Below are 15,245 nucleotides of genomic sequence, written 5' to 3'. Positions count from 1 at the left end.
AAAATGTTTGGTTCATCCAGTCTTGAGATATAATGCAAAATTGATGTTTGCACACACATACACAAATTTTGTATGAAGTATTTTTACATTTTTGAGCTCCTTGAGTGTTAAAACATCAAGAAATGAAAAATAAAATAATGGGGTTAAAATTTCACTAATTACATACTTCATCTACAAAAGGCAGGAAAATGAAAATTTATTCTTTATTAAGTAATGTTTTATCAATTTTCCACATTTATTTGCTATTTTTATAACAGATTTACTAATAAACTACACAGATCATTTCCTTCGTAAAAATTAAAATAATTATTTTTTAATTTTTACTTTAATAATCAACAAAGCTTATATTGTTTAAATATGAAAATTATTGTTTTTCATTCCTTTTAACATTCATTGAATTATTTAAAATCATCTTTTTTACAGAAACACTTTGATTCATAAATTTTACAGAAAATATTTCTACTACAGTAAAAGACCAGTGTAAACTGAAATTGTTTGGTACAAAATTATTTTTTCTGTTTTGACCAAGTTTTAGTACTTTTTTTATTTATACCAGATAAATGATACACAATTATGGTCATTTTTTATCATAAAATTACTTTTACATACGTAAAAAATTTATTACTGGCTTAATCCAAATTAATTCAATGCAATTCTGAATAAAAATGGAAATATTCAAATGCAAGAATTGAGAGCTATTCAATTGCAAACAGTTCTTGTTTTCCCGAGAACTTGTGTGATATATTTGAACACTTCTTGGATGTGATCCATATGAATTCACACAGCAAACAAGTCAATTTGAATACCAAAACTATTATCTTTCTCTTTCATCAGAAATTCTAATTGTATTATAGTAATATAGAGATGAAGTTATTCTGCAATCTGATTTCGAGAAATTTCAATACTCTAATTAATCATTTACTTCAAACTTTATAATTATCAATAAGTTAGTTGACTTGTTTTCATATACTCAATGCTAATTAGTTACTAGCAACTCCATACTAGCCAAAAAATTGGTGGCATTTTGCTATCATATTATCATTGTTTTTACAAATTATATTCATTGCTTGTTTGTGAAAACTCAAATCTTGGAAATACATTAGAATCCTTTGTTGGAAATAACTGGCAAAATCAAAGTATTTGATTTTGACCTTGGTTAATTCAACAAAGACCTTGTGGCTCCATGTCATATGGCCTTCATTTCTCTGATAAGGTTCAAAATGTTATTGGAATAACTTATCATGCCAGAGCATGACAATACCTGGAGGAAATTTTACTTATTTGTCTACAAGTGAAATCTTAATTTTCCATTTTATTCAGGTCATGTTACATTCTTTGTACCCATTTCCACACTGGACAGGTTTCTGGCTTACAGTGGAATTAAAAAAGAAAATCTCTCCATTCTGAGGAATTTTTTATGTTTAGGCAAGTTTCTGTCTTAAACATTATTTTTATCAAAAATAAATCACTAATTCTATCACTAAGAACAAATGTTACATATCTGTTGTTCCATCACAATTTTTATTTTAAATATAATCTTATTCTAGAACCCCATTCAAGATAGCCAAAAATGTTCATCTGCTATAATTTAAAGTAATTATATCATTTTTTCAGGTAATTAAGTTAAGTTAATTTTGAAACATCAAAAAAATGAAAAGATAATGAAGGATAAACATTCTAATTAAAAATAATGAATGAAATAAATCTTTGAAAAAATCATTCTCTTATCTTTTAAGTTTTATTAATGTAATTCTATTTTCTCAATAAATTAAATAAATCCACAATCACTTTGGATTTTTAAAATGTCTGTAAAATAATCTTTATATTTTTTAATTCCATCTTTCTAAAAAGAAATAAAATGCTAATTCACTCTTCTCTAACTGCACTTACAAGTAAATAACTAAACCTTACAAACCTTTAAAATGCAGTGTATTTAAGGCATGGACAGTTAAAAAATAGGCATTAGTCGGTACCTGTTATGTTATTACTTGTTTATCTATCTATTTATTTATTTTTTTTTTTTTTTGTGTGTACAGTTAGTGTATGCGTATATTTGTACGTTATCAGTCTGTAGATTTTATTTATCTATTCATGGACTTGTGCAGTAGATGTTAAGAAAGTTTTAAAGTTAAAAACGTTCCATAATCAGTTTCATTCAAAATAAGTCGAAAATTTTTTCAATGCATTCCTGATGAAGGTCAATTAATTGACCGAAAACGTTAGATGCTATAATAAAATAGACTGCATTTTAAAGGTTTGTAAGGTTTAGTTAAATGCTAATTCTGATATATTTCAACATCACTGTTTCAGTTCAACATTAGTTTTTTATTCTTATAATGATATTTTTATTCCAAAATCGATAAAAATATGTTATATTATTCGATTTTAAATCTAGCAATAGAATATTGTTATATATTTTTTTCATACATTGTATTGTTTTATACATTTTTAAAATAGACATATTTTTCTTTTTAAAATTCAAATTATTATGACACTTCTTACCCAGTGAAGCATACAATTCACTAAAGGACGTGAGATGGTCTCTGAATTCGGCTGCTGTGGACATGGCTAGCAGAAGACGGCTTTTTCGTCCAGCTGTCCCAACCTATAATATGTAATAACACTATTTTAAGAAAATTCAATATTGTTAAAATTTTGATAATGCTGAAAACATGTTATTAATTTTATCATAATAAAAAACAGCTTATAAATTATTTATTTCACTATTAACAATTAAAATGGTTTTGTTAAAGCATTGAATTTATTTTAATTAAACTATGTAAATGAACATACATAGGGTCTCACAAAATTAATCAACTAATTTTAAAAGATATATAGTTGTTTTTATAGTCTATAAAAGAGGGACCCAAAAAAATGGATACCCCTCAAGAATAGGCTGCAATTATGTTAACAGATATCAGAAGTAATAACTCAATTATTGGTATACAGAATTTTGCCAACAATTTGGGAACCAAACAATTTCAATTGGGCAAACCAATTAGAGATTAACTTCGTTATCAAAACTTTGTAAAACTTAGAAAATAATATATACCAAGAAAGTATTGAAATATCAGCAATGGTGTTCTGAGTCAATAACATTTGGTGGGACAGAACCAGACTTTGCTGGAACTGAAAGTTCCAACAAAGTCCTCTACCACCAAAACAGTGGTAGAGATTGCAGAGATGGTAATCATGTTTCTTGGAAGCACCAATGCCATAAATGGGATTATGGAAAAGATTTGATTCATTCAATAAATTTTTTTAGAAAATGAAATTCTTATCAGGAAAATGCAAATTGCAAACATTAGAATATTATCACTTATTACAAGATTAAAGCTCATCTTCATAAAATCTAGTTTACATGGAGTCATGTAACTCTTTAAACACAAAATCGGCCGTATTCGTTAAAAACAAGATTGGCTGATTGAAAAGTTATAGTAGTTTTGCTATACAAAGTTCCCCTTGTAGCCTGAGGGGTAAAACAATTTAATCATTAGCAACAGAGAAGGAGTGAGTTTTCAAAGCTTAGAGTTAAAAATCTATCAACTCTGACTAGGGGGCGGACTTGTTATCAAAATAGGCCCGGGAATTCTGATGTCATCACATTACATCAGAATTCCCTTGCCTATTTTGTAAATTTTTAAACATATACATGTAATAATTTAATGTTCATCTAATAATGTAATTTACATGTTAATTATTAAAAATGTAAGTTTTTCCCCAGACTGATGACATCTTTCCATGCCATTGCTTATTGGCAAAATAATGATAATGCAGAATTTGAATGACTTAGGAGAAAAACATCTCAGGCAAGAACATCTTAACTGGGTTTTATTTACTATTATAAAACAACAAAAAGGTTACTTTTGAGAGTAGAGACAAGTTTTATAAAAAATTGTGAATGCTAATAATGAGTAAAATATTCATTAAGTCTGACCATACTGGAAACATCATAACCCATTCTATGTCTACATCCTCTCAACCTTTAATTAAGAACCAAAATTTAATAGCATTAATGCCACTTTATACAAAAGCTACCATGCCAAATTTTGTCTCTTAAACTTTGCCCATTGTGAAATATTGTTTAATATCTCAGAATGGAACAGAGAAATTAAACAAATTAGACTCCAACACACACACACAGATTTTTCCCTCCTTTATTTCACATTTTTTCGGTTCAGGAAGTCTCAAAATGTGTAGATTTGCAAAAAACTCAGAGGGTCATATTTGACGAAATTCCAATACTTTTCCATGTTATATACATAAGAAGTTGGAAAAGTAAAAAGGAGTCAGGAGTCGGCAGATTTTTGACGACTCTGACTCAAACATCAAAACTTCACGACTCTAATTCTGACTCGACAGCCCTGGGTTTACATCAAAATTTAAAATTAAATAGAACTTTTTTATATTGGCAGGTTCTGATATTTTCTGATCCCATACTATACTCCTCAAAAGTGAAATTGCAACACCACAAAGGAATGAGCATAGCCACATACACATTGCAGGACCAGTAGAGGTGACAGAGATATGCAAATAATTAAAAGAACGAACATAAATATGCAACAGACACCTATTTATTCAGTAATGAATATGGCTGCCAAGAGTAGCTATATGGCAAATGTCAAGCTGCATCCACTATGGTGCACATGTCATCTATAGTATGTGACAGTGGTCCCCAGTGCACCTCACATCAGACAAGGTCCCATGGGTGTTCAATGGGAGAGATATTCAGTGAGGCTGCTTGCTATAGAAGGATGTGAATTCCATTCAGACTGTTGAGAGTTCACCATGAGATGTGTGGTCAAGCATTATCTTGTTGAAACACTGTGTTGGATGCAGCATGGAACAGTAGCTGAACCATAGACCCTACAATTTGTGACATATTGATCCACTGTCAAGTACCAGAAATTTGCACCAGTGCTGTCCACTGATTAAACATGATGTCTCTCCAAACCATGATGCCCAGTTGGTGAAAACGGCTGGCATGCAGTGTTAGACGAGATATCACCAGACCCATCCACAGCCATCATTCCTCCACTGACAGAAATGGGATTCATCTGTAAATAATAGTTGATGCCATTCAGTGGTCCAGTTGAGACAACACCACCACACCAGGCATGAGGCCCTGTGTTGAGGGGTTAATGATACCTCAATTGCTGGTTGCTGTGACTTCATACAACCTGTTGCAAATGGTTTGGGTGGACACAGATGCACCTACTGATGATGACAGGTGGCTTCGGATGTCACAAAAGTCAAGCTGATGTTAACCGAGATAAGAGTTTTAATAAACAAACAGTTAATGAAATATGAAAAAAGTATGTATATAACAAGCTTTTCTAACTCAAGGAATGCTGTAAAAAAACCAAAGGTAAAGTAAATCAATAATTTTTGAATCAGTAAACCTGAAATTTGATCATAAGCCAATCAAAAAATTATGAAAAATTAATCATAATTGTAATTTTTTAATAATTTCAGTAATCTTTATTCACAAAATTTGTTTAATTAAATTAGTTCCAAACATCTATAAACATCTCAAAGCCTGATGTTTTTAATAATCAAACAATCACTGTATTGAATTAGGCTATTTTACCACTACTATTAATAATTAAATTCTAAATAATTTGGAACTTAGAATTAGTACCAAGAAGTTCATTCTGAACTTCAAAAAGCATAAAATAATGGGATTCTTTTAACTGGTCTTCTAATACAGGAGAAAAAATGCTGAAATTGCAAAAGAACTAAATATCAAACGTTTCAAAACAAGGATGGCTCTCAAAGTTTAGGAAACATCATTCTGTAACTCATATAAGCATATCAGGAGAATCAGGATCAGTAAATCATGCAGTGGCTGAAGAATGGATAAAGAGAAAGTGGTCCATTATTTCCTGCAACTACAATTCGGCAGATATTTTTGATTGTGACAAAACTAGTTTGTTTTACAAATTATTACCATCAAGAATTATGTCTCTTTATGGCTTACATTGCAAAGGTGGCAAGCAGGCAAAAGAAGGCTAAGAATTAAAAAACTTTTCTGTATATTTAATATTTATGTATATGTTGTCTGTTTCCTTTGAGCTATTTCTTATTTTGTGCAACTCACTTTTTTTATTACTTTGATATACCCACAGTAAAAAATGCAGTTGTATTTCACTGTTCAAAGATTCTTTTAATGCTAATACAGTAGTAATCCAGTAATTCACAGCATCCTCTGGTCAAACTAATTTGTATCTAATTACTGTATTTTATGGACTATAAGACGCTACAGACTATAAGACGCACTTTAATTTTTAAGCATTTTTAAGCATTTTTTTTTTTTTAAATACCTATAAGATGCTACGGACTATAAGACGCACCTGAATTTTGGAGGCAATTTTTCGAAGAAAAAAATGCATCTTATAGTCCGTAAAATACGGTATTTATTAGCTTTATCTGAAAGGTAATCTAGCAGACTGTTTGGCAATATGAAGCTGTATATGAATCTAATGAAAGCCAGTCAGAATGAAAATATTACAAAACTATTAATTATGTTAATTAACTAAACACTACTCTTCCCTTTATTTAAATATGATGCTATACTGTAGTATAAATGAGCTATTCTTTTCATGAGGTAAAGTAAAAATCAAAACAATGGTGAACAAATTTTCTTCCTTTCATTGTTCCATTACTAGCACAGTTATAATATGCTATTTATATAATATAATATTACATAATGATTATTTAACAGTACACAAATATTATATAAACTTTATTTTCCAGTGTAATAATTACAAAACATCCAAATCTACTATTAAATCCAATTAAAAACTATTGTTTCATTCCAAAATGATTTCATGTTGGTACTACTATGTTAGAATCATCCAGGTTTTTTGTGATGACCATTCACAGATGTAGTTCAACATTATAAAAATGTAGAAAAACAAAAATCAACATAATCTTAAAAAATAATCAACCACAGAAAATCCTATTTTGTGGAAATTAGCATTTGTAGAATTTCAGTCACTTGGGAAATCACCTCTTCATATAGTTTATCACAATAAATAGATCTGGATTAAATAAAGAAAAAATAGATCTTTGAAGAAAATATCATTCATGAAGGGTGTGGATACTTTATAAAGCAGTTTAACTATAATAAAAGTACAATAGCAGAAACACTTTAAACAGTTATCAAATCAGACTGTCCTTTCATTTTGTATTCATAAATAAACTGGAAACTGAAAGCTTTCAAGCCAAACTAAAATTTAAAATGTAGGAATTAGATAGAAAATAAACTTATGTTTTCTGTTGACCAATATTTTGAGTTCTGCCAATTAAAAATCTACTGACATATTTATTGATAGATTTTTGGGCTACAACTTTCAAAAATTGCAGACCTGTAAATTCCCATTGGCATCAGTCAGTGTCTGTCTGTTCTTCCTTAATCTCAAGAATGAGTTAGACAGATAAACGTCAAGACCAAATATGGAAAGATTAGGGCAGGAGACCCAATTATCTATACACAAACTTTTGGTTTAGACTGGAAGTCATATTATTTCAATTTAAAAATTTTCTCCTGAGTTAGATAGATGATTGGCATGACTATTGTTAACAGGAAAAGTATGATGTACAGGGGCAAGACACTACTAAAATCAAGAACATTGTGATGAAAAATTGCAGTCTGCCATTGTGACAATGTCACAATAAATAAATAAATAAATGCTCATAAAAATAAAAAATATATTTTTAAGTTCTTTTTTAAATTGAGCATCAAACACAAGACCGTGTTATTTATTAAACACTTGGCACTTTTCCACTTCTATTAGTTGATAACTAGTAGAATTAGTAGAATTAGTTGATCAACTATTAGTTGATCAACTAATAGAAGTGGAAAAGTGCCAAGTGTTTAATAAATAACACGGTCTTGTGTTTGATGCTCAACATATAAGAAAACACGGTTTCAAGAATACCTTCTTTTTTAAAAATATTCAATTTTGTCAACAGATTTTACAGCTCTGTGCATTGATGGCAGCTACCCAGGCTGTTCCCAGACAAAACACCATTGAATATCAGGTAAATATCACTTTGACTAGAATTATGAGAAATGGAAGCAAAAGCATTTGAAACTGGAATCAATGCAGTCATTTATTAGATATTCTGACCCTAATTATTTTAAAATTTAAGGAGCAATTTGCAATTTTTTATTCCTTGGTTCAAAATTGAGAAGCAACAGAAATGACTTGATTAATCTTTATTATTTGAATTATTACAGGTAACATCCAACAAGGTAAAAGAACCATCCCAATAACAAACATTTACATAAAATTAAAAAAATAACAATAAAGAATATGCAATACATGAATAATCAGTAGTAACATATATATAATAATCAAATTGAAACAAGATTAATTTTGTTGATTTTTGATTATTTTTGGTACCAAGTTATATGGATCTTCTGAAAATTATATAATACGTATACACACAGCAAAACTGTTTGTTGAGATTATTATTGAAAAATATCTCATGAAAACAAACAGTAATAACTATCACTAATTTATACTAAACATAGAGATGATCTAATGTTTTTTCAATCACCATTTTCTGAAATTTCACTTTATCTGACAAAACACATATGTTACATGACATTTTAATAACTCTATGCATAGTGAACAAGATTGTAAGCTTGTTACATATTTTATGCAATATTTTCTAGATTCAAAAATTTAAAATAGTGAAACTAATACCTAAGTACGATTTCCAGCAAATAACTGTAATTTTCTAATGTTTTTGGCTACAATTTAGAGGCCCTCATCAGGAAATAAAACAAAATGAAAAAGTTCATAAACACTGCAAAAACCTAACAAACCAATGACAAAATTATAAACTAAGTGAGAACATTTTTGCCCATGTTAAATGGCCATCATCAGGCAACAGACTGCTGAGAAAAATACTGAGGATTGCTGAACATGTGAGTAGGAGGAAGGGGTGTATGATGTAAAAAGAGAGAAGGGGGGAAAGGGAGTTTATATTTCATAGAAAGACTTCCAGGCAGTGGGGAAGGAGTCAATGCTGAGATAGTTTATGGCTGAGTTATGGCAGGTGGCTTGTAAATTTCAACTTGTTCCAGATGTTTAAAGACATATGGTTTAGATTCATTATGTAAGAGACATGTTGTCTCACTAAAATCTACCTGGATGCATGGGTCGGATATATAGCTAGCCAAACCTTTTTTGATAGCTGTTTGATGTTCTAGTACCGAGCAATTTTTTCCCAAAATTTCTCTTCAAATACAGAATTGTTCAAGTACTGAGATACCACCGTATTTCATTCATCATTTTTACGAATGAGTGCTTACCTACAGTTTAAAAAAAGCTTAATAACACTTACCTAAAAATGTTTAAATAAACTTTACTAAATATGAAAATTAATCTATAAAAAACAAAACAGTTTTGTTTTTGTAGATTAGTCTTAGAAGCTAAAGTCTGAAAGCAACAACAATGTCACCAGTTGATAGGAAAGGTAGGGCAAGGAAGAAAAAAAACTGACTATCAGTTTTCAGTCTATATGTTTACCTCTCTACCTCTGTGAATTTGCTGAACCAATTTGATACCTGATGCACAATTTCTGGTAAAAAAAGTTCACACTTCTGTGCCAGAAACTAACAACCCATACTATTAACAATCACAAGACATGCCAAAATTTCTTACACAGAGTCTCACATACCAGAGACCCTACAGATCCACAATATGCTTTCCTACATTCTACAAACATCATGCATCAGAGACAAAATATACCATCAGATAAAACGACATTCTCACAGAATAATAAAAAGGCCATTGTAGATACAAAATGGATTGTAAAAAATAGTTACTCGTAGATTCAGTTAACATAAAGAACAATTCAATTCGATTAGTATGCCAAACAATCTACCAAATTCTCAGATTATATTGAAGCTAATTTAATAATTAGATATAAAGCAATTCAGCTAGAGGTAGGCAGTTAGCTAAGTTTTCATGACAAATTTAATAATTGGAAATAAGCTAATTTTTAATTTAAATTTAGAATATTCTGGAAGAAAGGATTGAATGGAGGTCTAGGTAGCATAACTGCATTTGCATGGTAAGCAGGAGTTGCAGGTTTGAGTCCCATTCCAGGCTGATCTTTTCTTCCAGAGTATTCTAAATTTAAATTAAAGATTAATTTATTTCTAATTATTATATCAGCCTTAATACAGCATCATAAATAATCTGGCAGATCATTATTTTGTGGAAAGCACATACGTAGCACAGAAATACACATTACATACAGGAAAGCATTTGACAGGATCCCATGCTCATAGTTACTGCATAAACTACATTTATGCAAAGTACTGTACATCCAACACCAACATTCTTAGAAACCACAAAGCAACACTGAAAAACAACATTACACCTAAGGTTCCATGACACATACATCAAAAGAAAGAAAATACACATAATGCAAGACATTTTCCAAAAAAATTTCCTAAGTCTAATTTGATTCTGTCTACCTATAATCCATTGTCCAACAAGTTAAACAACACTAAATATGGTTGTAACAAACACAATGCACATTATCTCAGCTCATACAACCTTTAAGCAAAAGTGAGGAATATTTTTAAATAATAAATTTCACAAAGATATTAATGAACCTTTAATAATTGGCAAATATAATAGACATAGAGTATTTATACACTAAACTTCATAAAGATATTTGCATAAATTACAAAATTACAGCATTTAAACAAAGTAAGAGTCAAACAAAAGTATGGAATAATGATGATTAATATTTTGTAGGACTGCTTTTTGTCCTAATTACAGCCTTAATTCTTTGTGACATTGTAGAAATAAGTTTTTTACACAGTTCTGGATCAACCTGTGATCATGATGAAAGTGATCTGGTGTTTTAATGACCAAAGATTCTAGAAACTCCAAATAACCATTGGCATTCAATGTACTATCAAGGACTGCCACTTCACTAACCCCTTTACAGGTTATACATCCCCACATCATTACACTTTTAGGAAATTTTGCTGATGAATTTGAACAGTCAGGTTTGAATTTTTCATCTGATCTTCAGTATACTGATATGCCACCATCATTACCATAATCAATACATATTTTTGATTCATCTGTGAACATAACTTGTTGCCAGTCAGTAACACTCCAGTCTTTATGAGTTTTGGCCCATTTCAAACAATTTTCCTTTTCTTTATTATATCATTGTCTATGCTGGACTCTGTATATTAATGAGACTTATTATACTGCTGTTATTTCCATTTTAGCAAATAGAAGAGATCTTATTCAGAAAAACAAAATATCTTTATTTTTCACTTATATAATAAAGAATTTAATATAGACATAGAGGCAAAAGAATTCATTTTTCTTTTGTTTTTTTTTTTATCATGTAGGGCTCTATTTTGACTTTCCTTGAGTAGTAACCTTTTTCTGTTAGCCTCTTCCTTACTGTAATGTCTGATATATTAACAACTGTTTCTCCCCATTTCGAATTAACACTGCATGATGACAAAAATCTGTTTTCCTTAACAATTTTAATTAAGTTACAGTCATCTCCCTTGGTTGCAGATCTTGGTCTTCCAACCCATTGCTGATTTTTTCACAGTTCCAAATGTTTTAAACTTGAAATTATTTTAAAAACTTCTTTGAAAGCATTGTGATGTTTTTGCTATTGTCCTTTGTAATTTTCCTTCTTGATGCATCAAAATTATTAAGTGTTTCTTATCTTCACTTAATTCACTAGTGGGTGCCATCATTCACTTCATTATCATATTCACTTCAATTTTATACTTCACTATAATGATGTCATAAAATTTATTTATAACAGTATTATTCATTTTGGCATGTTTAAAATCCAATATTTTTAGTATAATAATTTTTATTATAATAATCATCAAAATATCCCATACTTTTGTTTAATATTTTTTCAAGATTCCATACTTTTGTTCAACTCTTACTTTGTTTAAAATACTGTAACTTTATAATTTATGCAAATATCTCTATGATGTTTCATATGCAAATACTCTAATATGTCTTATTCAGTAGACCCCCCCTATAACACGGAGTCATATAAGACGGATTCATATAACATGGCGGAAAAATTGTGATTATGTTCGTATAACACGCTAAAAGAAGCTTGTATAACACAGTAAAAGAATGAAACAGATTGTCATGGCCGACTCATGTCTCGACAGGATTGGTCGAATCTGGACCAATAGTGGACAACCAGCAGACCTACTTGAGAACTACCAGTATAGCGACGATGCTGACTGGATGACTGCATGCCACTGGACGCCGTCCAGTGGCATGCATATATATGGACAGTTTAGGCAGGAAAGTTGTGTTTTCTTATGGGGGAAAAAAAAAACATTTATTATTCAACAGCCATAAAAATTGTTGTCATGTAGTGCCTTAAGCCTGATTACTAAAGTTATTTTAAATATAACAAGTAAGTTAATCGCTTTGGGCTGTGAACGGCTTATGTATTTGTAAAATCTAAGAGACTCATACAGCACGAATTCATATAACACGGAACGTATCTACCATGTTATATGGGGGGTCTACCATATTTGGCAATGATTAAAAGTTCAATAGTATTTTTGTTAGTTTGTGAGTTCAACTGTTCTTTTCTGAATTTCTAAAATCAGGTCTTTTTTTGTCCATTTCAAACTGCTAGAAATAATGAGAAAAGATTCTGAATAAGCAATATAATGGATATCTAAGTTGATAGAGGAATTGTTTTTGTTTTTATAATATTTTTTCCCATTTACATGATCTGCTTTATATGTTGATCATAATTTTAATTTTTCAAACTTTTAATTAGCTTTATCAAATCAGTTTCCTCATAATTTAAAAGAATTTAAGCCATATTATATATGAATTTCAGTAGACTTATAAACACACCCTAGAAAACATTATAAATTTTCTTTATAAGTCTATGCATTTTGGACCTTGAAGAGAAAATGATATCATCCAGAAAAAAATAGAAAAAAAAAAAAATAGAAAAAGACATTTGATACCTGAAAAAGTTGAATCTAAAACAACTAAAATGGCAGATGTAGAGAAACTTTTTTTAAAATTTAGCAAGAGAAAGAATAGTTTGAATATCAGAGTCAAAGATTCTGTACATATTTTTAATTATATTTAAGGAACAGAACAGTGATCACTCCTTTTAAAAATGAAAAGATGGATATAGGTCAATCAAATTTAAAACTGCCAATCATTTTGTTTTATATTTTATATAAACCTAGAATTTTAATATAAAATATTGTTAAAAATTTCACTAATATTAGATCAGTTTCAAAAATTTTATAAGATTGTATAATTGTTCATAGAGACTAAAGAGGGAGGTGAACACCTAAAATACATATCGTTTTTGTGTAAAAAAAAAAAACAATAAAATTGCATCAGTCTAGATTCAATGCTGGATTAACTGAAACTATTCTAATACAATTTAAAATAAATAATAAATTTAGGAAAAATATTAATGTAATCAATATAAATAGCAATTTTAGAATCATTGTCAATAAAAAGAAAGTATAATTGTAAATATTTCATAAGTAAAAATTCTTAGAAATATTTCTAAATAAAAAAAATTATTCCATTAAATTAATTACTTTTCAGTATTAAAAGATACTTTAATTAAATTCCAGTTTGACTCTCTTGATATTTTTATATTTAACTATTTATTTAGTTTTACAAATAATTAAAATATATCATTGAATTGAATATTGTTACTCTGTGTATAGAATTTATTATTATTAGAGCATTATATTAAAAGAAATATTTTTTGATTAGCACAGTTAACCCATATATGAAAATATATTAAAAAGGGAATACTATTCATAAGTCATATTAATACCTCTGCCACTTTGATAAATCTTCCTCTTCTGTTTTGTTTAACATCTAAATAAAACCTTTTGGACTGGATCTGCAACATCTTTGTGGCCAATTCCTGTTCCCCTTGCGGCATAAGCTGCCCTCCTATGAAAATAAAACATCACACATTTATTGTTATTTTGAGCACATAATCTGTAATTACTTCATTTTTTATAATATATTAATTTCCATTTATGTTTTCAGTGATATAAATTTTAAAAAAAATAGTTGTTGTAAACTAAATATATAAAAATATTTTCATTTAAATAATTTCTGATAAACATTTATAATTTATGAAAATAAATATTTTAAATTACTTTTCATGTATTATGTATAATATATACATTGTATTGTTAAATACATTTTAAATATAATAATTTTTATTGTATTAAAATATATCAAAGTTTCTTCTTCTATGAAAATAAAAATGCATATTTAAAAAGTCTCAATCCACTTTTAAAAAATATATATAAATCAAATTTTATAATTACATTTAATTATTTTTAAAGTAAAAAAACTTTTTAATTAAGTCTAAAATTAATTACAATCAATAAAAAATAATTTTCAGAAAAGGTTATTTTTATGTTTTTATAATACATACATTTCAGTTTTTAATCATATATTTCGTTTATTAAAAAAATATCTTTTAAAAATTGAAACAATGCTAATACTTTATATTGAATTTCACTATAATATAATAATTTAATATTAAGAAATAAGCTTACATTGTATTTCTTTTTGATAAATCGAAGAGTAACATAAAATCACAAATATTAAAAATTCCTGTAATCTAAACTTTAAAAATAAACATGAGAGTCAGCATTTCTACTTAGTATTCATTTATAGTATATTTATTATTAATTAACATTATATATTGTTATAAATTATTAAATTTTTACAAATTTGTGAGAAATTGTTTTTAAATTAATGTGTAAAAAGAAAGTATACCCTATCATTCATTCAAAATCGCATCTACTAACATTGTTAAACATTCAATTACATTATAAAGATAATATTAAAATATTGATAAAGCACGTAAATAATGACAAGATAACAAAGATCGGAAATTTGAATGTTACAAATTAAAGTATTATTAAAAATGCCAATTATCTATAAAAAAAATAACGAAATATCATGTTTTTATTCAAGACTAAATACATACAAAACAAAAAATTTATAGAGTTAGGAAATACATTTTAAAACTAAATGGAAAAATATGCCTAAGAGCAGGCAAAGGAAAAATATATTTAATAAAATGTACAGTTGAGCATTTTTGATCAAACATTGAAAAGGAAAAAACAAACTGTTGGTTCTAAAATTGAATTGTAAAAATTATAATAAAATTTTAAATCTTGACAG

At 28.4% G+C, this 15,245-nt stretch overlaps 1 protein-coding gene across 2 annotated transcripts in view; it reads right to left on the bottom strand.

The window, feature by feature from the left end:
* The window catches only part of LOC136975783 (transcriptional regulator protein Pur-beta-like), a 110,024-nt gene that overhangs the window by 44,065 nt on the left and 50,714 nt on the right, over positions 1-15,245 (bottom strand). For both annotated transcript variants that reach the window (XM_067270903.1, XM_067270904.1), the window contains exons 2-3: positions 13,870-13,991; positions 2,503-2,605 (exon numbers count right to left, since the gene is read on the bottom strand). In XM_067270903.1, the coding sequence (XP_067127004.1) occupies positions 2,503-2,605; positions 13,870-13,991 (225 nt within the window). The remainder of the gene's footprint in view (positions 1-2,502; positions 2,606-13,869; positions 13,992-15,245) is intronic.

The sequence above is a fragment of the Centruroides vittatus genome, unplaced genomic scaffold (assembly GCF_030686945.1).
Source record: "Centruroides vittatus isolate TY-2023 unplaced genomic scaffold, ASM3068694v2 contig_388, whole genome shotgun sequence".
NCBI classification, from domain to species: domain Eukaryota; kingdom Metazoa; phylum Arthropoda; class Arachnida; order Scorpiones; family Buthidae; genus Centruroides; species Centruroides vittatus.
This window is presented reverse-complemented; position numbering and strand designations above follow the sequence as displayed.